Genomic DNA, 26,951 nt, shown 5'->3' with positions numbered 1-26,951 from the left:
AGACGTATCCAACATGTTAGTTCAGCTTTACTTTGAGCTGCACTGGAGTGCTGTTAAAGTTGAGTGCTTGCCATAAAAGCTTTATATTCCAACAGATGAAGCAATACTCAACATAGGGATTTTCTAAGTGGTGCATAGGTAAATGCTTTATCCGGAACGATAGCGTATTTCTCTTTTCTTCTAATACATTGTTGTAGGTAGCTGTGACACGGGACATGGGGACGAATAAGGTTTAAAAATGATATAAAGAGGATAACAATAAATGACAACAATCTTTGCGTATAGCTAATATCGAATGCTTTTCGAAGGTTTATCGCGATATCGGAGGTTTAGAAAACTCACGAGTTTCAGAAAATATAGAGAGGACAGGGAAACTATATAAAATGTGTAATTTCAGAGCTTGCAAGAGTTGGTCGTTGTTTGAAATTTTGCACAATGATATTGATGTGAACGCAATGACGTTTGGTAATAATGGGTAACTGGTATAACTGGTTTGGAACGTGTAACACCGGTGGTAGGATTTTATAAAAATGATCCTAATGAAACTGCCGCCCATTGAATATTTCGACACCATTTGTAGTCATGAACGTATCGCTGTGGTGTATCTTGAAGGCTAGGTGAACTGTACATGTCATATAACAATACATTACCTAAATTGCTCTGAAAAGCTTTCAAAACGTAATCAATGTCATTCAGCAAGATTTGCTGAATTCATTCCAGTCGAGTTTCCGCATAACAGGCATAAAATGCGGAGAACGCCGAATGAGAGAACATCTTTCTGATATGAATTAAAGTAAAGAGGTACTTTTCAACATTCTGATTGTTGGAGCTTAAACGGCATGATGAATATTCATACCATTTCGCAAGTAGTTTTTCAGTTCTATTTATTTGTTGAAATTACAAAATTCAAAATTCTCTATTCCTTTGCACCACCCATAACAGGGTAATGGGTGAATGGGAGCACATGGGAATGTGCTCCCAAATGGGAGCACATCCTTCCGTTGACATATTAAAAACTAAAGAGGCTATTCTCTATATTTTAATCCTAGGAAAATGAATGGTATGATGAATACATACCAATCCAATAGTAAAGGGGAGTTTTAATCACTGAAGTTCATTTGAATTCGAGTTTTATGTTAAATGAATGTATTTTGCAAACTTGAAGAATGAAAGAACAGATATTTGAATCCACTATACCAATTCAGACCTTTCTTCAAGTTTCGTTGATTCAACTAGATGTTGAACATGTTTGACCTGCGCCACCATGAAGGTTTCGGAACAAACTTAATTATTGGCATTATTTAAGTTGTCTATAGGATTTACTAAGAGAGTAGGTCTACAGTAATTCATTTGTATCTCACAGACATAGTAATTCTTGATACAGGCAATTATAAGCCAATTAGATGGCTTATCAAAGTAGGGCTATCATAGGATAACTTTTGTAGACCTCTCCCTCCTGAGAAATAGCATCAAGAAAATGAATATTCTACCTTTTAGAATCAACAAGCAGTGATTGATTTAGCATTCACTTCAGAGAATACCATTCAAGTGATAGTAGTAGTATTATAATGATTTTACAACTGAGGTGTGTGCAGTAATTTATCACGTTACTCCAAGCAAAGGCACTGGCTGCTACGTAACATTGAGATGAATGTCGAATTTGATGGACCTGCAAATTTCGACGGATCTTGTGATGTAGTGGTTGAAGGCTATCAACCTCTCCTTACTTGCATCCTATCCTTGGCTTGAAATAGTAGGCTATTCGTTCAACCGTTCAAACATGGTGAAATGAAGATGTTGTGGTGTTTTTGTTGATGAATATTCAGATACCAGTAAGAAACTCAATAAGGGAAGGCTGTTTGCTGTTTCAATTGCCTCTCAAGAGAACGACTACTATGTTCAATCTTCTCTTTGGTCGAGGCTATTTATTAATCTGTTTTTCATAAATACATCACTTGATATCATCATTGTGAGTTTGATTGATTGTTCCAGATCCTCTTCTCATTGGAGATGACGTAGGAATATTATCAAATCAATATTTAAAAAAAAGGAGAAATTACACTGATTTACAGTCTAGAGCTCCTGATATGTAAATGTGAATTGACTTGAATGGAGTTTTATCTCTATCCCTCAATTCAACATGTACGTATTCTTTTATAATCATTGCATCATGTTTTGAAAACATGGACCAATTCGCATACGAAATAGAATAGACAAACTATCACCAACTCAAACTATTTTCGTATATGATTGAAAGCTAATAATTGAGTAAAACAAAAATATAAGAATCCATCAAGTATGAAAGAAACCACCTCGGATGAGGTCCACTATCATGAGGGCCTTATGCGTTTAATTAAATGCGGTACCTCATTGTTACCATATTACAAAGAGTCCAATTCAATTTGGATGGGTGAATGGTTTTCATTATTATAAAAGCTCTGATGATATTGAAGTCCGCCCCAGATTCACATAAGTGGTTTGTCCTTCGAATAATTGGATTATAACAGTAATTATACTTGTCATCAAAATATTATGCAACAATATCCAAATAACATCGCTATGTAGTAGCATGCTGGGAAACTTTGGCAACTAAGGTTGGATCGAATCGATTTTTAGTCACAGTGGTCCTGAAAGTATAATTCGGGAGAATTATCTTGTTTACTCGTGCATAAATTGATCACCTAGAAATATGAACAATATTGTTTACTAATGAGAAAGTCAACGGACAGGCAATGAGCCTTGAACCTCACCGTGGAATACCCAACCACTGGAACATTCAAAAAATGAAGGAATGGTTGGTAATCCACACAATTATAATTGTAAGAGCACGATGCGCCTGAACAATCTATTACCTACTATTACTCAATTTGGAAAACTTATGCTTCAACTTCGTAATAGGATAATTTCATTAAGTTTGTGGTAATAAAATAACTTTTCACTGGCTGCTTCCACAAAAGTGATTAGCAAGTGATCTGATAATTGACCTGTTAATTCAATGAGCAGAGATTGCTCGATTATTAATTTTGTAAGTCTAGAACTTCAAATTGATTGGTGATTGATAGAATGTGGGAATCGAAAAACAAAAAGCCTTACTAGTATTAGAGTTTTTTCTTGTTCGAAATTTTCACCACTTTTATTTAATATTCATTTGACAATGGATTGATGTGGATTTCTTGGAGTGAGAAGCTGAGTTATTCTTGGTAGCCTATTTCTCATATTATAGTAATTACTCCAATGAATTTTTTTAATGTTCTCACTGCTGAGTTTTTACTTCTTAAGGAAAAGTAGGGAATACTAAGAAAGTATGAAGAAAGAATGAAAGAATGAAGAATACTTAAAATTGACAAATTTCAGTGCAGAGAGGGGACCCAGGGGATCTGTCAGTATTCCAAGCTGATTGTGGAAGATAATGTCGGGAAATATCTCTCAGGTGAATTTCCAGTGTTTGTGCTGAATTATCCAGTTAATTAATACTTGAAAGCGATACTTTTTTAAAACTGAACGAGAATGACGGCTTTTACGTGGGCTATGATAACTAGCTACGAATCCTCCCAACGAAATCTCCATCCCATCCCGTCCCAGCCTATAGCTATAGGCTATCTCAGGCTGAGAGGATAATACTCATGTAAAACATGATCGGCCCATCTTGACATACGATAGTCATTAGCAAAAGGTCATTGCCGCTGTCTCGAAGTCATTAGCAACATTGGTCACCTTAATGAAAAGCCTTTGTGAAACTTGAATATAATAATATAAAGAAAGGAATTGGCTTATACATGTACGGGAAACGAGATACATGTTGTTTGACTCATAATCACTTCATATTCTGAACTATTGAACTGACTAACTTGAAATTTTGCATAAAGATTATTGATTTACCGAGGATGGTTATAGGCCTAGTTTTATTTCATCAACCAACCAATTGTAATTTTAATAGTGACAACAATTTTTTTTTTAATTTACTATTCAAAGTTGAGAGCCGAATCAAATGGTTTTTTCATTGTAAGTTATCAGAGTTGTTGAATCTTCTATCATCAATAGGCTATAATCAGCATGGAGCTATGAAACTAAATGCGATCTATTTGTGTTTTAACCGTCCCTTGCGGAGAACGCATAACACTTGCTCGTTGAAAGATAAACTCAACAATTCTTTAAAATTGATAGTTCGCCCAGTAGAAAACCCATTCAACTCTTTTCAAATAGAAAGAATCAGTAGGGTTTTTAACATAAAAAATCATTCAGTTTCATTTCAATTGAAGTAAAAATGAAATTCATAATAATTTAGTGTTTGTTGAAACAGATTGCAAATTGCTACAAATATAAGGATTTCAAAATCAATTAAGGTAGGTCTATCTGACTTCCAAGTACAATACCTGATAAACACTGGTATAGAGATGCAAAGATTGTGTTACTGAGTTCAATAGCGTACATAATTTATCTACTTTTCACTTCCCTTGCCCTTTTGCCAAAGGTAAGGAAAGTATTGCTTTCCGAAAAAAATAAGATACCCCAATTTCTAAATTTCTATACGTTTCTAGGTCCCCTGAGTCCAAAAAAGTGGTTTTGGTGTGTGTGTGTGTGTGTGTGTGTGTGTGTGTGTGTGTGTGTGTGTGTGTGTGTGTGTGTGTGTGTGTGTGTGTGTGTGTGCACGATATAATCATCTCCCAATTAACGGAATGACTTGAAATTTGGGAATTGAGGTCCTTACAGTATAAGGATCCGACACGAACAATCTCGATCAAATGCAATTCAAGATGGCGGCTAAAATGGTGAAAATGTTGTCAAAAACAGGGGTTTTCGCGATTTTCTCGAAAATGGCTCCAACGATTTTGATCAAAATTATACCTAAAATAGTCATTAATAAGCTATATGAACTGCCAAAAGTCTCATATCTGTAGAAATTACAGGAGCTCCGCCTCATCTATGCAAAGTTTGATTTTAGATTTTCAATTATCAGGTCTCAGATATAATTTAAACGTCCAGTAACATTTTCACCTTAAATTGAAAATAAGCTTGAAGTTTTAGAAATGTTAATATTCAATATTGCAAACTGTTGGCAACTGTTGATTCTATTAAACCATTCACTATGAAGAGATGGCAGACCTCGTGTGTCTCCAGCGTTATTGTCCTGTCGCCAGCTGGCTAAGATCTTTGAATAGTAGACTTGAGATGCGCGTGAGCACTAGCGTCAGGTGATCAATTTTCATAACGGCAAGGAAAGTTGTGTGAGTGCGTCACACCAGATTTTTAGGCATATACATTGATAGATACAATATCATTTTCAACTACGGAAGATTGGGAAAGGAACAACAGGCTTTAAGTCCAAAACTGTTCCTTTCTTAAAATTGGATAGAAATTGGTCAAAATAGTACAAAATCCTTATTATCAGTATAATAGAGAACTTCAATGTATTTTCAAATTATATACGAAATACATACAATGTTGGAAAAGGTATGTTGTGTGAATTACGCTCACGGAATTGAATGATAATATTATGATAATTATTGATAAATGAATGATGAACTTCATCAACTCATATGATTATCGTACCAGATCGAAATCTCCATGTTGATTTTTGATTCAGAGCTCATATTGAGGATTATTCCTTCAATCCCCATACGGACTCAATCCACTCCAGTTGCGTTGATCAGAACATCGAAAGTGTTTACACTATGAGGATGCAGAATACAGACTATATTTGCTTGGAATAGAATTATAATTACATTTTCTCTGGCTCTTGCACGATTGGAAAAAGTTATGTGTGTGGGGAGTCAGTCAACTCAGTTTGTATAAACACACATTCGTTGTGCTCATGCAATCAAAAATGTTATTTTTATAGTTCCATTTAATGAGAGATTAATAGTTTTTATTGATAGTGTTTTATAGGTGGTCAGATACAAAAATTGATTCACCAGTACTTGAGAGATAATTCCTCTCAAGTTGAAATCACTTAATTAAAATAATTTATTTTCTAAGATTTATCTAGAAGAAGCTATTATCTCATTCAATTGAAGACTGATTAGTTAATGATGAAACTGGAATTGGAGAAAAATTCTGCTATTTGCTCATTAATTTATTGGAAAAAGTTACATAAATTCAAGTTAGTCAATATAGAAAGTTGAAAGGAATAAAGTGCATTTGAATAAAAGTGTATTTGAAGTGGAAATCTATCCACTTCGAAATAGCCTGATCACATATTTTTACTCTACTCACATGTTAGAACTGAGATATAGAAGTGTCTGCTGTTGATGTTGATAGGTAACTGTCGCTTCTCGATGACAAGATGTTTGTGAGAAGCGTTTCGTCAGCAGAAGCTCGATGGAGGCAGGAGTCAAGATGCTCCACTCCAGCCGGCCTGTTGGAAACGCCAGAGAGGGAGTCAGTCACAGATCGGTAGGTTTCCGTGTTACAGTCAGCGGCGGTTTTCCTCTCGTCAATTCGCACCGGTTCTGTCTCATTAAGTAATGGGTAAAAGTGATCAGATGACAGTGAGTCAACTTGGTCGGCGACAACAATCGGCCAAGGCAAATGAAGTGAGCGACTTGCTCGGCTTAGATAACGATAACATTCGCCGCCTCTTGTTATCCAACTGGGAGAGCTAAGCAGTAAGCGCATTCAACAACATTGACTGCGGCGTCCTTCTCATTATAATAGCTGCCGGGCTACTACTACAAATGCACGCACTTTCAAGACGAGACTGCGGTTACACTCAACCAAATTAAATACAACGCCTTCTTTCCCAATTCAAAATTGAAATTATCATGCTATCCAGTCAACGCCTCTTCATGAATTCCGGGAATAAATTTTAATTATCAGAACAAATCTCTTTTGTTTGTCAACAAAAAAAACTTCCTATTCCGCTGTTCCTCTCTGATATCAATTATTAAGGAATGAGATGGATTCACTTTCACTCAAAAGCGTTTATCTTCTACTGAAAAAACTATTTCCATTACAATACGTCTCAGAAAGTTACGTGATTTGTGATAATGGCAACAGTGATAATAATTACTTCCTATCAGAATTTCATCACAGCCTCAAGATAAACTGAGATCAAGTGTAAGATCACACGTGCAAACCTCAATGTGAACATTATGATATGAACATATCTTACAGACTCACGTAACGTCATGTCACATTGCGTCGCGTCTCAATTTGCGTCTAGCCTAATGGAAGACGTTCAGTTTCAAGATGTAAAGGGTGACATCCTGTAGGTGGCATCTAATCAAGAATCTAGTTACATTATATTTGAGAAAGATTAGAAAACCAGTTTGATATATATATATCTTATTGATCCTTCAAGAACAAATTGTGCTGAAGTCATGAAAAATGAGATTAAATATATCTTGATAACATTTTAAATATTGATATTTCTATGACATTCTGCTATCGGATCAATAGTTTACTAAGGATGTGATATTCTGGTGAAAATTTATGAGATTGGAAAAAGCTTTCACCTGTATGCTTTCCATTTTCAATTGTCGTGCAAGTAGATTTTTTTAAAGTTTTGAAGATGGAACAGCTATTGGGGATAGCGATAAAGACAGTTAATATTCCATCATTACACGTAGAAATCATTCAGATTTTCAAGGTAGATTGTTCCAGTTGCTTGGAACGGTCAACCTTTCAGACAATGCCAGTGTCAGCGCTTGGTATCAATGCCTTCTTTCGGCACAGATATTATTTGATGGAACAACAACCTTGTTGAACAATCCTGTTAATGAATGATGATCTAAATGCTGAAATTATGAATGCAAACACAATCCTGCTGGACCATAACGGCTTCTTTGATATTCCAATTCTCCTTATAAATAAATTGCTCTCTCCACTGGAATACAATCTATGTACACCGTGACCCACTAAGAGGTTTACACGTTTAATTTTATATTACGTGCATATTCATATACCAAACTTTTTTTCAAATTTTAGACAGTTTACAAAGTAGGTTCTGAAAATATTGTGGGAAAATTTCAGCTCCCTAACCTTCGTAGAAACAAAATGGCGACACATAGAAAATTGTACGCATTCGCTTCCTATAAGAACTACTTCCATGAGTTATTATCTGATTTGTTTATTTTGTTGCGGTAGTCTTGGCTCATTCGATGGTACCAAAAATGGATCAAGCAATCTTCCAAAAAGATAGTGCTCCACCTCATTTCGCAAGTCATGTCAAGCAATTAGTAAATGACAAACTTCATGGCCGTCGAATTGTTCGTGGAAGTGATTTTTTAGATTGGTCACCCGATCACAGATTTATCTGTTTGTGACTTATTTTTATGGGGTTACTTAAAAGAAAAAGTTTATACCCATAGCTTCAATAATAATTATGAGGAACTAAAACGATCAATAGAAGAGGAACTTCTCCAGATACCGCGGAGTTTCTTTGTGAGAGCTTACGAATCATTTCTTAAGCGCTGTTATCAGTGTGTTGCTTTGGATGGATTTCAATTTGTATGATTTTGGATTCTAAGGTTTTTCATTAGGCCATGTTCTAGTTTTTTTCATTCAAGAGTCATATTGCCCTAAAGTGCAACAATAAAAATCTTTTATAAAACCAAAAACACCTTTTTAATGTTTTTAAGTATCGTTTTTCAATATGCTGCCATTTTGTTTCTACGGTGGTTAGGAAGTTGAAATTTTCCCAGAATATTTTTAGAACCTACTTTGTAGAGTGTGTAAAATTTAAAAAAGTTCGGTGCATGAATGGACACGTAATACAAAATTGAACGTGGGACATCCTATGTATTGACGTGAATTTAAAAAGAATTTTCAGAGTAACGCCCTCCAAATTATCAATAGAATAGCCCATAAACTACATTTATGTGAGTCATGTGGAATATGATTAAAACATAAGCTATCACACAATTAGCATAAATATGATATAACCACTGTTCAGTGCATTGCATACGTCTACTTCCTGTGCTGTGATTTATTCAACCAGCGTTGATATTGAGGGCGTTTCATCTGACCACTTTAGCATGTTCCGACCTGGAACGTTGGTTGCTCTTCAGTTATCAGTCTCATTATGTAATAAATAGTCGCTGTTCTCAATAGATGCAGAATGCAGTTTCTGTGGAGATACATGCAACTTATGATGTATAATGCATTGATAGTAGAAGTGACGAGTGCAAGCTTGTCATAGAAAATTAAAAATACTGTGCACCTGATACAGAATACACTATTCAAAATTCAACAAGCAGAATATTATTGAGTAGATACAGGATTAGCAGGATTTATTTAGAGAACTCAAAGTACTCATTCATTCATAAAATTGATAATAATAATACATGTTTTAAATACAAATTTATAAAGAACTTATTGAACTAATTATAGCATATAATAGTAGAAGTATGAAGTAGAAATTATAGTAGAAGTATGAAGTATGTATTATTGAGAAATAATAATTCCTAATAGTTTTGTAAAATGATTTCTTCAAGTTCTACAAAACTTTCTGCCATCCTTCCTGAAAAAATGCTTCTAGGCTACTCCCACATAGATTTATTGCCAAGATTATCGGCAGTCACGACTCTAACAACACAGATGTTGCAATATCTGCTTGCTCCTCCATTTGTTGCGGTGAGAAGATATTGAAAATGTGCTGCGTTGCATCACAAAACATGTGATGGAACCAATATCATTGTGTATCTCATAGAGGTTTCAGAGGTGAGCTTTGCTACTTTGTGCACGAAAGCTGTATTCGTCATTTTTGAAACGTTTCAGGGAACACATTCTATTTTTCTATTCTCTTATCCTGGGAGATGTTCACGAGAGAGGAGGAATCGGATAGTGGTGGGTATCAGGATCTCAATCCCTAAAATAAATAAACTTTGTCATCTGAAAAAAATATTTCTACAGATATCACATTTTGTGTCTCCTTCATTAAATTTAGAATAATACCAACATTCAATAGAATAAAGAAGCTGCATGGGGAGATATGCTAAATGGATAAGCTTTGTGATTCTTTATTTATTCTATTTTTATATCCATTTTTGACCGAACGCAGTGAGGTCTATGTTTTAACTCAGATTTCCTTTCGTCCTATATGAGAATTATATAGAATTAGATGATATTTGTCAGGAATATTCCTTTTTTAACTGCGCGTCGATGTATACACTAGGTTTTTTGAAATTTTTCATTCAAAGGATAATATGAAAGGAAAAAGAATTTCGTCCATACTCCGATATCACTAATATATCTTCTACTCTGAGGATAGGATTAATCAGACTACAGAATTAATGAATTATTCATAATTGATCATCTGACAAGTGGATTATTCCACTACTTCCGTAAACAAAGCCATAGTGCAAGACAGGTGGTTGATGGTAACGTCAGCACAGGTAGGGCTCCTGCACCAATAAAACACTAGCTGATATAGATATGTAGGAGCCCTACCTGTGCTGACGTCACCAGAATGCACTATGGCTTTGTTTACGGAGGTAGTGATTATTCATTGCATGCATTACACAGATGTCTGGAGAAGCTGGTGAACAGGTGACACCAGATACTTGTGGATGAGAAAACTGGGTGAGGTCTACTGTTCACAGAACTACTAGTATGAACTGAATCAAAGAGCTGGAGTTTTAAGAGCTCAACCCACCATAACCGAAAAGTTCATATTTTTTTGATAGGATTACAACTATTTAAAAATTATGCGCCCAATCACTTGCTCATGATAGCTGATTGCTTCGGTTGATTATTTTCTGACGTTGAAAGTTCTCAACTTTCCTGACTGGCTCAGCTCCCAATTATACCCTCCAAGAATAGAAATTAATCCTGTCAAGCCTATACTACTTTTTTATACTCCACTGCATGTGATGAAGCGTTCAAAGTTTGATAATATTCTGCATAATACTTTGAAAAAACATTGATTTAAGCTGAAGAGTATCACTAAGTTCACAAATTAATCTCCAACTATATTATTGGTCGAGTTCGCAACTGATTGGTAACCTATTTTATCAACATTCGAATTGGATGATTCACGTCCTGTGAGTGTCATTGCCAGAGAAATTCATATAACTTATCCAAAGTCATTGGATGGAATGCTATGAAAACATGAATGGATTGCTCAGATGAATAAAATATCAATCATCGATGATCATTAGGGGAGAGAAAAAGAATTATTCTAGATGTACGAGGAATCCAATGTGATAAAAAAGCAAAATCTGAAATCTTGGAATGTATAATTCCACAGTTACTCCTTGTTTTCTAAAATATTAATTCATTCACGATATATTTGATCTTTCCAATAATTATTGAACGGAAGTGGTTTATTGGATTATTTACTCAATTGGGGAACTATTCTGAACGATAGCCTATTTGGTTATTAGTCTATTAATTGAATAGTGTTGAATTGATCACAAGTACTGTGGAATAATTAGTAAATGATTAGGGATGCCTCAATCGCTATTCAACAAGTGGAAATTGCTCTTAAAAGCTCTCAAGCATTCCGGTCACGTGTTAGACGCTCTCTCTTCCTCTCTCTTAACTAATTGGGGCAACATCTTCGGTCTTCAATTGCCACTTGGTGAAATCAGTAGGGAAATACTGCCAATGATTGAATATTAACCATTATGAAAATATATAACCTTTCAAACCATGCTTATAAAACATTTCTAGCATTGCTCCACATCTTCTTCTTCTTCTTCTTCTTCTTCTCCTTTACCGAATAAGGGCAATCTTTCTAGCAATTATAACTCTGTTGACAGCTGCTCTAAAAGGTTTCAATATTTTCGTCTTTTAACAGTGAACATTATCTCAGTCTTATCTTTGTTTTTTTGAAGAACCCTTTGTTATTGCGAATTCTTTCCATCCATGATATTTTTAGGATTCTCTACAAAGAAAGAAATATCTTGAGAAAATAAATTCCTGTCACTTTGTGGATTCGTCTATAGGACCACATCTCGAAATCTCCTAGTTTCTTCGTAGTAACTTTAGTCAACTACGTCCAATACTCTGCTCATACAATATAATGGGGAATATATAAAAACGAAGGAGTGTCATTCTCAGTCAAGGGTCAAATTATGCGACAAAAATTATTCCGACATGCCTTTGAATTTGAATGCTGCTCTCGCCTTTTCAATCCGAGGCCTTACCTCCTGAGAATGATCTCACTGCTCATTCAAAACTTTACCCAGGTAAAAATATATACAGAGCGAATCATATGTATGGGAACCCTTTAATGAATTAGAGACTGTTGTAAATATAATAATGTAACTTTCAGGATAAGTTATTGGTCAAATACTCTACCTTTTCCCTAGTGGAAGTGATCAATAGAGATCAATAAAAAAATGTATTGATATCAATAGATATTTGGGCCAATACACATCAATAGGTATCCATGGATATGTATTGATGTGTATTGGCCCAAATACCTATTGATATCAATACAAATCAATACATATCCATGGATATCAATACATAACCAGCTGTATTGATATCAATACACATCAATACATTTCCATGGATATATATTGATGTGTATTGGCCCAAATACCTATTGTTATCAATACATATCCATGGATATCAATACATAACCAGCTGTATTGATATCAATACACATCAATACATTTCCATGGATATGTATTGGCCCAAATACCTAATGATATCAATACACATCAATAGGTAGCCATTGATATCAATACATAACCAGCTGTATTGATATCAATACAGATCAATAGCCATCTAATCAGCCTGTCTCCTTTATAGAAAAAATCCTCTTTTAAATCTAGGAGAGCAGCTTAGGATGAAGATAACATTTGCAAGTATTATAATATTTTAACCCAGCTGCAACTGGCATTAGACAAGAGAGTATACCTGTTTAATTATCTATAATTAATATAAGTGAATTGGATTCAGTGAATAGATGTCTATTGACATATTGATGAAAAATTAAGGGATGTAAATAGTTAAGACATGAATAATGTGAGAAGTTTGTTTATTAAAATAACTCATATGCATGTCATTTATCTATTAAGAAAGGTCCTTATTGTGGTGCTCCAGAATACTTTAATCTCTTCCTGTTTAAAGTAGAAATTTTTTGAGCTACATACTGGTTTATGTTATTGTACCTCAATTTAATCTCAATTTTTGTAGCATTCAGATTTTTCTCCAGGATCCGGTGTTTGAACATTTCTAGAACAAATAACAGTTCAAAGAATACAACCTTTACAAATTAGAAAATAAGGATTTTATTTCCAGAATTAATCTGCTAGCAAATTTATTCAATAACCTAAAAATGTATTTAAATATTGTAAAATGGTGTACCTTTGCTCCTTGGAGGGTTATCTCTTATGATAGAACCCCACGTTATGAAGCTATAATTGTGTAAGGTGGTAAATTTCCAATCCTTTACAGATGATACGATGTTCTTGATATTTATAAGAGCAGTCGCTAAATTCCCTCTTTTGCGAATAAATTCACAAAAAATTAAGGCCGTCCGGCTCGCAAAATTACTGGGTTCAAACCTCAGCTCTAGCTCAGTGGTAGATACATGAATTTTACAAATACAAGTAATCACCATAAGGTTCAATGACCGGTGATTAATAATTCTTACCGCTGCTTCTATGAAGTTCTTGAAGAATACCAGTGAGGAAATTAAAAGAATATTTGATGACTGATTAACAGTAACCATGTACCACTAGAGAATGATAAGGACCAACTATAGTTGTTTCTAGTTGATTCTTAAAACGCTCGTCATGAACACAGGTATTCACCAATTTATCCTTCCAAAATTCCTTAGAACTTACAACGCCAGTTCTTGAAGCTCTCTGGATCCTTATATGATATAACTGGAACCTTATTAATATAATTTTTCAATATACTTGTTCTGGCAGACTAAAATGATTATCATCAAAGGACGATAAATACTGAGTGCTCTTAATAAGATCAATACTAATTGATTCAATAATTTTATGTGCTGCTGAATATTTATTGGTACTGAAACAGCTCAAACTGTATATCACGAGATGAGTTAGGATATAATAAAAAATTCTATGAGTTTGTATGCTGACATAAAACACAAAATATATTCCCATGAAACAGTGTATATAAAATGTTCGATATATCTATAATTTTTCTTAAATAAATTCTTTCTAAAATCTGAACAATTATCACAGGTTTTGATAGTATTCACAATAGTGAGTTTCAAATTCATAAACACATTATATTCAATACTGATACTTAGACTTCCAGTCAATACAAAATTCTGCAAATAAAAACCTGTTTGGTCTATAAGTTTGATATGATATACTTTGTTCAATTAGTAAAATTAATAATTAACCAATTATTATTCAAACATGAGATCTCAGGGATTTATATGAGTTCGGGCCGTGCGTGGAAGTAAGCTTCCTACATATATCAAATAAATTTATAAAATGTTCTTATGAACTATGTGATATCACTCAACACGTTGTGACTTTTTCTTTAATTCAGGTTAATTTGAATAGCGCTTTTAATTAATTTCCCCACTATACATAGAAAACCTAAAACGAGCTCGTTTGACTTATCACTCACATTCATGAAGTTCTTGACGGTCTCGTGGATTGAATTAATTATTTCCAATAATTAATTAGGCAGGCTCCTTTCGTCTCTGCTGGGCTAACGCGTGGTCCAGATTCTTATAAGTTTCTTTTTCTAATTAAAGATATATTTATGGGGAACAATTACGATTACGAACTCTTCAACAACACTGAGTTCACAGATAATTTAACATTTAATACAAATATTTCACATTTAAAACGGGTTTGGCTTGATAGTTTTTAAAATTTTAAGAGGAAGAAAGAACCCTAAACTCCATGTGCATCCTCTCAGGTCAAGATCTTAAGCCAGAAGAAGGAGGTTTTCAGAAAAATTTGTCTCTTCCTAGAATAATTTTGTAAGCTACTCTCTGATTGGCCTTCAATTTAATAAACTCAATACAATTGGTCGCCTCAGAATCAGGGCTTCCTCAACTTTTTAATAGAAAAATAAATTAAATAAAAAGTTTTTATACAAATACCTGTATTGTTTATCTTGAATTAATTTCATAAATAAATCGTAACATACGATTTTAATAGATAATACATTTAGTTTTTTATATGAGTTTTGTATACTCTTGGTTTTTCGTGCTTTTTAGATTATAATAAATATTTATACAGAAATAATAGTTGTCCGTATTTCTACACATTAACCTTCCTTAGTACATATAATATATCCTTTGTGAGTAAATTTTATATAATTCAACCTGTTATACTGGTTGATCGAGTGATCAGCTGATTCGCTCAGCATTGATTCTAATAATTATCGATTTATTCAAGATCGACTAATTCTTTTCAAAAATGTAAACAAATAATTCTAACCTCAATGTTCATGCAAACTTTTATTTTTTATAATCCGCCAATAATAAGTAAGCCGCTTTATAATTTTTTAATCTTGCCAATGGGTTCTCATAGTTATAGAATCACAATTATACATGTTTTCTTATCGTTTTTGATAATACTATTACTCCTAATCGCTAATAATATTCGATTTAAGTTGGTTGATCCTTTGACTAGGTCTAACCGTCTTTCCATTTTATAATTCTATTAAATTCATTGGTGCATTTTAAAATATTTGATGGTACTAAAGTACCACGTGACAATATGCATGACTCTCCCTCTCCTGAAAGGAAAGTCCAAGATAACACAAGAGCGTTTTTTCCACGTGAAAATTATGTCCTCACAGTTTTACATTATAACGTCATATTCTGGTGGAAAAGTCGAGAAAATCACATTTTTTCACGTGAAGAAAAGTGTAAATGTTCCAACTTTTCACGTGAAAAGTACGTGAAACTGAAACTTGAAAATAACGTTTTTTTGTTTCTACATTTTCACGTTATACTGAACATGTATACTGAACTCTCAGAAAAGAACATGAATAAAACGGTTTTTTCTACATTTCTTGTCCCACATTTTTTGGTCATTTCTTTCGCATGAAAATTTCCAAAAATTCACATGAAAATAACGTTTTTAAAATACATTTTTACAATATTTGATCGTGAAAAGATGGAGAAGGATTACCTTAATTATTCTGAATGAATAAACTTTTCAATTCTTTATTTTTACATTAAAAAACTATAAATCTTATAAAACTTTTGAATAACCACAATATAATATGAAGTAAATTCTCTACCCTAACTTTACAATAATTTTACACAAAACTGAATAAAAATTAAATTCAACTATAAAGTCCTATTCAGACAAATGGATTTTTCCTAGTAAGTAGTGATATATTATGCAATCTAACAGCTGGACACTATAATTACAAAAAGAAAGCTCATTTTCATTTGTAATTATTCAACTGCTGACAAATTTCAAAAATGTTTCATGTAAGCTTCTTTTTTCAGCTGTTGGACTTTGTATCAGCCATTTGCTTGTATTAGCTTTGCATCACTAATGGGAAAAAACCATAAATGTCTGGATGGCCAATAGGGAGATTTTTGCTTTAATAAAATGGTGAAACAACAATAATTTATATTAAAATTGAATTTATTTTCAAAACATCACAGTCTTCAACCCTTCAATAAGTTGGAGACTGTTGTAGATATAATACAGTAACTTTCAGGATAAGTTATTGGTCGAATACTCCACCTTTTGACATACAACTGAATTTCAACTCCTCATAAGGGGGTGACTTGGGGGTTGTAAATCAAAGATTTTGAATGTAAATACCCATTGTGTATTATCTTAAAAGCCTTCTCAAAACGAGAAAGATGAAATCAATAAAAATATTCTATGATACTTTTATCCAAAATGGCGGCAGATTGAAGTTTTGGTTTTTAAAGAAATAATTGATAAAATTCAATCAGCCGCCATTTTGGATAAAAGGATCATAGATTTTTATTGATGTCATCTTTTTAGTTTTGAAAAGGCCTTTATAATGATGTATCACACAATGGGTGTTCACATTAAAAATATTTGAGTTATAACCCCTCATTTCTTTACAAACTGTAACTTCAATCAGCCACCGTTTTGGATTCAAGTTTCATAGTACATTTTAATTGATGTTATGTTTCTTGTTTTAAAAAGCCCTTTAAAATATTATACCACACAATAGGGGTTTACATTAAAAATATTCCAGTTAAAACTCTTGAGTCACCATATTATACATTCTGAACCTAGTCAACCCCTTATGAAGGGGTTATCAAGAGTTTGAGTATGTCAAGAGTTTGAGTATTTGACCAGTAACATATCCTGAAAGCTACAGTATTATATCTACAACAGTCTCTAATTTATTGAAAGGTTCCTATACATATGACTCACCCGGTATGATTACTAACTTATAATGATTAGCACAAGCCTAGAGCTCATGTGGACATCACCCATAGAAAAAAATTGTTTGACTTTATATTCTCTTTTAAATTAATCAAAATTGAGACTTACTTAGATTTCTCTTTGCTGGTAAACCGAGTTTTTGGAGACTTCAGCCAGTATTTGATTACCGTACTGCTTCTATGTCTTTTTCTTTTGTGTTGGAAAATTTCATCACCACAGCTCCTATCAGAGATGAAACAAAAGTTTACTTATAATTAATCATATTTCAAATAATATTTTTTGACTGGAGAATTGGAAAAACACACATGTTGCAAACACACAGTCTCACTCTCTCTTATAATATAAAATATATATTGCTAAAATGAGAGGACTACACCGATAGTTTTTCTAAATTGGAATAAGATATAAAGCTGTTAATATAAATAAATGAATCAATTGCTTGCTGGAAAAAGTATAAATAAAGCCTGCCGGTCCAGAAAACAACTGAATAAATTTTAATCTATCAATCCACAGTCATATATTATTGATATTAAGTTCATTATAATAACATGAGTGTAGATTAGTTTGTGGTGACTTCAATCAGGCCTACTTAGGTTAGGCTAAATAAAAAGTTCTGCTACACATTTAAATTTATATGTACCAGCATATAACCCTGGAATGTGACTGCCTAGAATGATAATTATCTTATTTCCAGCAATGATAGATTCAAGAGGCTTTTCTCTTATTATTATTAGGTTATGTTATGTGTGACCTATAATAGTCTTTCGAAAAGATTATAATTTAAATATATAAGTATTTAGACCTATAATAAATTTATTCTTTCATTTTACAGTACATCAATAAAAACAAAATCTTACCTATATTTCCTGGATAAAATCACAAAAATTACTGTTGTCCTTTGCAAAAAACCGTTGGTCCTTTGCAAAATTCATTGTGGATTGTGCAATGTGCATCGTGTCATCATGATCATTCTATTGATAGACCCAAAATGTCAATATAATATTATCAATAGATTGATAAATAATAATTATTGACTATTAATAATTACATATTCTCAAACATCATCTACATCTTTGTTTGGAAATGTGTTATTCAAATTACATAGTTTAAATAAGTAAAAGTAGAATACAATCCTGATTTCTACATTTTTGAATGCAATAAAATCAGTTTCGCTGGGAAAAATGTTAGAATTAGTTTGATATATTGATTGTTAAGACTTTGATATTTCCATTTCACAGTATCAATATTATTGATAATATATCGATATTTTCATTCGATACCATAGTAATGGTGGCAATTTCAAAATTATTGACAATGTTACTGTTATTAAAACATTTGATATTAATTTCAGGTGGAGATTATTGATTTTTTATGGGGGGGACATTTATGCTTGACACTGAAATAATGTTGGAAACGATAAAATAGTAGGTTGTTATTATTTGAATTGAAACCCCAAAAATCATTCCAAAGTCTGTTTGAGTAATTCCGGATACTGCATGATTTTCCTCATAAACTGTGATCTAATTTGAAAAAGTGTTATAACTTTTCCAATTTTGAATGGAATCCTTTTAAATTCTAGGGCAAGGTTGATAATATGAATAGAAACGTTCATGAATTTTTTCAGAATTTTTCATGATGAACCAAATTAATTAAATTGAAATTATTTTATTAAATTTTAAACGTCAGTAGCACGTTAACGGCACATCTGACAGGATTTTCACATAGGACAAAAAGTGCAGGAAATTCACTTCTACACCCGAATCAGTCATCAAAAATACATTATTCCGGGAAAATTGAAAGTCTGCCAAAATAATTCAAAGTTTTTAACTGCATTTAAAATTACCGCAAAAGGTCTATATATTGTTAACGGTGCCCTGTAGACGATTTTTGCAAGAGACAAAAAGTGCTGAAAATTAACTTCTACACCCGAATCATTCATCAAAAATACATTGTTCCAGGAAAATTGAAAGTCTGCCAAAATAATTCAGTTTTTAACTGCATTTAAAATTACCACAAAAGGTCTATATATTGTTAACGGTGCATTGTAGACGATTTTTGCAAGAGACAAAAAGTGCTGGAAATTCACTTCTACACCCGAATCATTCATCAAAAATACATTGTTCCGGGAAAATTGAAAATCTGCCAAAATTATTACAGTACCAAGTTTTTAACTGCATTTAAAATTACCTCAAAAGGTCTATATATTGTTAACGGTGCCCTGTAGACGAATTTTGCAAAAGGCAAAAAGTGCTGGAAATTCATTTCTATACCCGAATTGATTAACAGAAAGCTTAATGTGAGACTTTTTGGAAAATTCAAAAAATTTTCCATCAAAAATTTAATTGGCATGACATTTTTTTATCTCGATAACGGTGTGTTGTAAACGATTTTGCAACAGATAGAAAGGGGTTGAAATTCGATTTTTCATCCGAACTGTTGGTCAGAAAGCCTAAATTGAGAGTTGAAAAAATGTTTGATTTTCACTTTTAACATTTTCACTTTTTATTCACGTGAAGAAACGTGATTTTCACATCGTGTGTTAACATGGGTAATATCATCCTGAGAGCTCAGAAACCTGTCCTTATTGATATCAATGAAGATTTTATATAATCAAAAGAAGCTCATTGACTGTATTTACCATGATTTCTATTTGTTTGTATTTACTCCTAATGATACCCATTTACTTTTATTGATATCACTAAAAGTTCAGTGATAACAATAGATTTTCGTTGACTGTATTTACCATTATTTCTATTGATATCCATGAGCACCTATGATATCACTGAACGTACAGTGATATCAATAGAAGTTCATTGACTGTATTCACCGTGATGTGTATTGATATCCATGAACTCCTATTGATATCACTAAACTTGTAGTGATATCAATATAAGTTCATTGACTGTATTTACCGTGATTTCTATTGGTATCCATGGATTTCTATTGATATCCATGAGCTTCTATTGATATCACTAAACTTGCAGTGATATCAATATAAGTTCATTGACTGTATTTACCGTGATTTCTATTGGTATCCATGAACTTCTATTGATATCACTAAACTTGTAGTGATATCAATATAAGTTCATTGACTGTATTTACCGTGATTTCTATTGGTATCCATGAACTTCTATTGATATCACTAAACTTGTAGTGATATCAATATAAGTTCATTGACTGTATTTACCGTGATTTCTATTGGTATCCATGGATTTCTATCGATATCCATGAGCACGTATTGATATCCATTAGCATATATTGATATCAAGAGAATTTTTCTATCGATTTCTATGGATCTCTTCCACTAGGGTTGATGGACAACTGAATTTTAACCCCTCATGAGGGGGTGACTTGGGGGTTGTAACTCGAATATTTTATATGTAAAAACCCATTGTGTGGTACATCATTCTAAAACAAGAAAAATAACATCAATTAAAATGTTCTATGATACTTGAATCCAAAATGGCGGCTGATTGAAGTTTCAGATTTTTAGGTAAAGAGGGGTTGTAACTCAAATATTTGAAATGTAAACACCCATTGTGCGTTACATCATTATAAAGGCCTTTCTAAAACAAGAAAGATGGAATCAATGAAAATGTTCTATGCTATTTTTATCCAAAATGGCGGCTGATTGAAGGTTTAGTTTTTGAAGAAATAAATGATAAAGTTTTATCAGCCGCCATTTTGGTTAAAAGCATCATAGAACATTTTCTATTGATGGCATCTTTCTCGTTTTGAAAAGGCCTTTCAAATTATGTATCACACAATGGGTGTTTACATTCAAAATATTTGAGTAACAACCCCTCATTTCTTTAAAAACTAAAACTTCAATCAGTCGCCATTTTGGATAAAAGTATTATAGAACATTTTTATCGATGCCATTTTTCTTGGTTTAAAAAGGCCTTTAAAATGATATACCACACAATGGGTGTTTATATTTAAAATATTCGAGTTACAACCCCTAAGTCTAAGTCTAAAGAGAGTTTTTGAGGGGTTGAAATTCAGTTGTACGTCAAAAGGTAGAGTATTTGACCAACAACTTATCCTGAAAGCTACAGTATTACATCTACAAAAGTCTTCAACTTATTGAAGGTTTCCCATACATTTGACTCACTCTGTATGTTGACTCTTACTACACTACCCCACCGGCAATGATAAAATGTACAATGTCAACTTCTTCTCTACTAATTATCATTGTTGTCTTGTTAATATTGATTTCCAAACTATATTTTCTTCTAGCCTTTGTCACTTTGTGCATTAGCAGTTGAAGTCCCTGCGGAGTGTCGGCAACAATGAATATAGTCTATCATCAGCATACTTAAAATTGTTGAATCTCTCTCCATTCAATAGGATACGCCGGCTTCCGAGTATTTCAAGGCTTCTTGGGAAATATCCTCTGTGTTCAAAGTGAATATTGGAGGAAATAATATAAAAGTTTTGGGCTTGAGCCTGTTGATCCTTTCCGCAAGTGATTGTAGGCTACTGATTGTAATAAAAATGATTAAATAAACTCTGTCAGAAGCTTTTTGATATAAAAAGGCATAAAATATATTGCAGTTCATGTCGCGGCAGCGTTGGAAAGACTCCTGTATACCAAAAGTGCATTTCTAGTTCACCCAGTCCGTTCATGAAGACAAACTTAAAGCCGAACTGTATACTAGACCCTTAGGCTAGCTTCACACACATTCGTTTTCATTCGGTTCGGTTCGTTGCCGAAAACGAATGAGGCTTTCATACATATCAGGTATTAATTCGTATGGTTCTAATTAGGTATTTTCTTCTCAAACACAGCTGTGTTTGGATTTTTACAATTCATGCTGGTATTAAAATATGAAAGCTGGTGTTCAAATAGTGATATGTAAATTCTTGATCAACAAAATTTTCAATTTAATTAAAAATTGTGAACTATTTGAATAGTTTATTTTTGATTATTTTAATTTTGGACGTTAAGAGTGATTATTTTTTTTAATTGAAAATTTGTTTCAATTTTGACACATGATACATAACGTTCATCTCTTCCCTGAGTTTTAATTCATCTTCATATATTTTAGCAAACTATTCATTGAGAAAAAAATGCTCCAGTGAACTAACAGAAATAAATTGACCATATGATTTTGACATGGACGATTTTTAAACAGATAATCACGATATTAGGTTAAAATAAAAACAAAAAAGCGAGCGTTTGTAAAAGACTTTGTTTTTATTTCCGGGTTCCTAGCAACGAATTCGAATATGATAAAACCTATTCGATTCGATGGGGCGTTCGGTGCTAAGCGGTTGCTATTCGGAACCGAATTCGAACCGAATCACCGTTACACACTTATCGGAATTTGCCGAAAATTAAACGAACCGAACCGAACCGAATGTGTGTGAAACTAGCCTTACACATCTTATACAGTCTGCAATTAATAATTTTTAAAAATATTCTTAACAAGTGGGTCATGAGGCTGAAGGTTCTATAACCATTGAACTTTTCAGCACTGTTTTTTGAGAAGAGCTATAAATTCTGATCTTAACCATTCCTTTGGAATTATTTTACTGTTATAGATCTCATTAAAAACCGATGTCAGCTCCTTTTTGAAATCTACATTGAATAGTTTCAAGATTTCCGACTAAACGCCGTCCAGGTCAGCTGCTTTGCCAGCCTTTAATTGATTGTATGGCTCGTTCAACCTCATCAACAAGGATGTGTGTCCAGATACCTTCGAATTAGCTATTGTAACAAGTGTAGCCAGCTCTAGACTATTGATTCTGCAATCGGCCTATAATTAATTATTTTAATAATAGCAATCCGTTGTCCATTAATGAATAATTCGATCAGTTTGGACTCAGAATGGTGGTGAATATCTTGTGTGAATGTAAACACTTCAAGTGCAATAAAACATTGATCGATCTCAATTATTAGTTCAAAAACGAACTAATTTGATGACAATATTAATTAGAAAGCATAAAGGAGTTTGGCGCTGAGCCACGTGGAAAGCCCATCCGAGTTCGACGAGACTCATCCTAATTTTGAATTAGCAAGTATTGATTTGTAAATACTAATACCTCAGTGATACTTCAGCTCGTTTCTGGATGAGAACCATCTATTCCACCTGGTGTAGCAACTTCTATTCTGTACAAATAACGAGAGCTGAAACTTTGGCCTACTTTATGAGTTGTTAACTGTATACTGGCAGCCAATATTAGTTGGTAAGTAAACTCATTCCCAACTTGCTATCCCAAAATTGGTGTCGGTGTATAGTGATATTCAACAATGGGTGTGTAGTGCTATTAATTGATGAATAAACAGCTAAGTTTGCGCAGAAACCCACTTTTTGTGATTTGATGGTATTCTGTGAAGGTATTACAGTAATGCAAGGATTGAAACTGATTCTTCTGAATACTGTTACTAAATATTATTACTTTTTGAGTTGAATCGTTCAATGAAATAATCTACTGCATGAAATAATAACTATTGTGGATCATATGAATATATATCTATCGTGATATTATAAAGGAAATAATTCTTTTCCTCAAGTTGTTTCACCATTACTTGGGGAAAGTATTTATTTTATAGTTCACTTGGTTTACAGAAGCTTCCCAATTATTCTTTAATGGGTTTTCTGCAATGGTATTAGTATAACAGAATATTAATTGATTGGATACGTGTGTTTTGTGAATACACTTATTTTTGTTGATGACTAAATCCTTATTCAGGAAACATGGACGGGCTGCAGTACTCCATATAATTATCATCTGACAAAAATATGTGTGGAGTATGACCTTCGAATTTCAGCTACAAAGACAAAATGATGACTTTCAAAGGAAGATGGCAAGTCCGGACAAAAAATTGTGGTTGGAGATTCAATCCTGGAGAAAGTTTCAGTCTTTACTTACTTGGGTTGTACCCTTACCTACAGAAAAGATAATCCCAGTATATCGATATACCAGTGTTAACTTATGGATGTAAATCATGGGTTTGTAGGGAAAAAATAAATGAGCGGAATCCAAGCGGCTGAGATGCGCTTTCCAAGGAGTGTAAGGGGATGCACACGATTGGATTGACTCTGAAATGAGGATATTCGAGAGGAGCTGAATGAAGAAATTTTAAAAAGTTGATGGAAAGCGCACATTGACAAAATGCCAACCGGTAGAACCCTTGTGGAAGATCTTAATTACAAACCAGCAGGTAAGAGATGCTGAAAGACCAAGGGGAAGGTGGTCTCAAAACTAAGTACGATTATGAAGATGAATTCCAATTATTGTTGTAAGAAGATATTTTGAAATAGTTATCAAAATCATTGAATGGAAAGAGTTTATAGGTCTCAAGCAAACAGCTGTATTGCTATCGCTAGATACGATGTCAACAAACTCAAGATTAGATAGTAACGGGTATCCAGGCTACAGTTTTGAACAGCCGAATGAAAAGGAAAATATTATTGCTATTAATTTAATAATATAAAATAATAATTTTTGAGGTTAGGTTCTTTGATACTTACTAGTCGGCAACCTAAATAATTGGTCGAGCCGTATAAATTGAAAATTAGCCAGACACCTGTGGCAAATTTAGTTGCATACAAATAGCATTCGCTTAGTCTGTGATCAGAGGGTTAGTAACAAGCATGGCATGTCAATGTAAAAGGAAAAGCATTTTAGAAAATACAAAAATATTTATTATGTCATACGAGCATGGACAAAATGTTTAAAATAATTAAAAATATTAAGGAAATGGGATATACCTTACTCAGTGCATGAATACATTTGTAAGTTCAGAATATGCCAATCAAAATACAGTAACTGACCGGCGGTAAAAGCGAGTTAATTCAAAATATACATTATTTATTATATAAATGATAAGAATTTGTAAACTATACAGTACCCACATTTATGTAACAGATACAAGATTGAAACAATAATATTTGTTCTTTATGTGGTAAACTAGCAGATTAACACGGACTACATCGAATCATATTATTGCATAGTAGTGAGGCAGTGGATAGCACCAATCAGAGTGGATATTTAAATTATATGAAAAATTCAAAAATATGGAAGTATGGTCGTGAAGAGAATAGGGGTAGATCTAAGCCCACTTGCTTGCCAGAGGTCACCGGGGACAGCCACCAATTTAGAGAGCACAAGATTAGATCCCTTTTCAAACAATCATACATTTTAAAAATCTGAAGTTGAATAATTAAAAAATTAATTTCATAAGACTCAGTGAAGTTGTAATATAACATGAGTCATTAAATTTAAATAATTCCATTGAAGAAAATGACAGCAGCACACCAGAAAGGCCTAGGACATTGAAACGAATCTGGATTGCCATCATAATTGTGAAAACCGTCACGTGAGTTTTAATTGAAAAGTTATTAAGGGGGCCCTCAGTGCTTCGAAATAATCACGATTGAATAAAGCTAGCTCGTCAAAGGGTTATTTAAATATTAAAAATAATATCAAAACTTGCGCAAGTCTTAAAACATGAAGGGAATATTTTTAAGAAACATTTATGAGATTACTATTATTGAATATGTGCAAAGGGAATATTTATTAATATTTGATTTATTGTAATTATATGCTCACTCATATATCTTTTATCAGTAATTTATTAGATTTTTGTAAAGCTCATGTTCATGAGATAAATAGATTTATCTGATTTCCACCAGAGGCCGAACCCAAGCCCTGAGATATATATATTTTAATATTTATATTTTTTATATTAATTTGGAAATAAGATTTATAAGTTTTACTCGACAAGCAACAGCAATTCGACAACTGAGCTGTAAAGTTTGAAAGTATATATGCTGATTAAAGAAGCACATGGTATTAATTGATGCTAAGAACCAAAGTCAATTATTAGTGAGCAGTCTGTGATATTTTTCAATATATATATTTATTCTCATATTATTTTTATATTTTTTGCTCTATTTTGTTTATTATTGCTCGTTGATATTTCATGTAATTATAGTTTTGTGTTTATTGAATGGTGTACCCTTTATTTATGATCCTATCTTCATGCATGACCAATCTTGTTATAGTCTATTTTATTACCAGTATTGATATATTATTTAAATTATCAACCAACTATATTCTTCACCAAATAAGTTGGATAAATCAGCAATATACAGCATTGATTATTAAATCTTTGGAAATATTACATTCTCAAGATTTACTTAAATTATTCAGAACCATCACATCCGATTTGGAGGAACTTAAGGGTCATAGTATTAAGTTGCAGCAGCAATATAAATTAATAGAATTTATAAGGTATTCTGATAGAGGGTCGCCTTTGATTCCACTCGGTATCATTTTTCATTGCTGACCACTTTGGCGAATGGTGGCGGGTGGCATCAGTGGAGATACCGCATTGTCCAGTATAATAATCAGAGCCCTTATATCTGTCTATCTCTAATGCATCTATATTTGTGGAGTACACCAAATCAGTCACAAAAACTGTTAAAGCGGCTGACGTTTGCAGCCAGTGAAAGCAGAGAACTGTTTGAGCTCCTAGGAGAGCTGGTAAGAAACTGGTGGTATTTTTCTCTCATGAGTCACAAAAATATTAAATTTATTTAAAAATCTTTGCTCTACCCACTGCGGCCAAGCAGGGCACATGCGACGCCAAATATAACATCACATAGTTTAGACTTTTCAAAAGGTTCTTTTAAAGACCAGGCAATCATGCCC

The 26,951-nt window shown here is 33.1% G+C and overlaps 1 protein-coding gene across 3 annotated transcripts in view; it reads right to left on the bottom strand.

Moving 5' to 3' along the window:
• The window catches only part of LOC111043446, a 77,815-nt gene that overhangs the window by 11,451 nt on the left and 39,413 nt on the right, over positions 1 to 26,951 (bottom strand). Inside the window, exon 2 of one of the 3 annotated variants that reach the window (XM_039440564.1) lies at positions 6,214 to 6,355. The exons of 1 other annotated variant lie outside the window; for it this stretch is intronic. In XM_039440564.1, the coding sequence (XP_039296498.1) occupies positions 6,214 to 6,215 (2 nt within the window). In that variant the 5' untranslated portion in view covers positions 6,216 to 6,355. Of the gene's footprint in view, positions 1 to 6,213; positions 6,589 to 26,951 lie in introns of those variants that run through there. One more of the 3 variants, XM_022328402.2, reaches the window with a different exon arrangement.

Source organism: Nilaparvata lugens, chromosome 1, assembly GCF_014356525.2.
Source record: "Nilaparvata lugens isolate BPH chromosome 1, ASM1435652v1, whole genome shotgun sequence".
Classification (NCBI taxonomy): Eukaryota; Metazoa; Arthropoda; class Insecta; order Hemiptera; family Delphacidae; genus Nilaparvata; species Nilaparvata lugens.
This window is presented reverse-complemented; position numbering and strand designations above follow the sequence as displayed.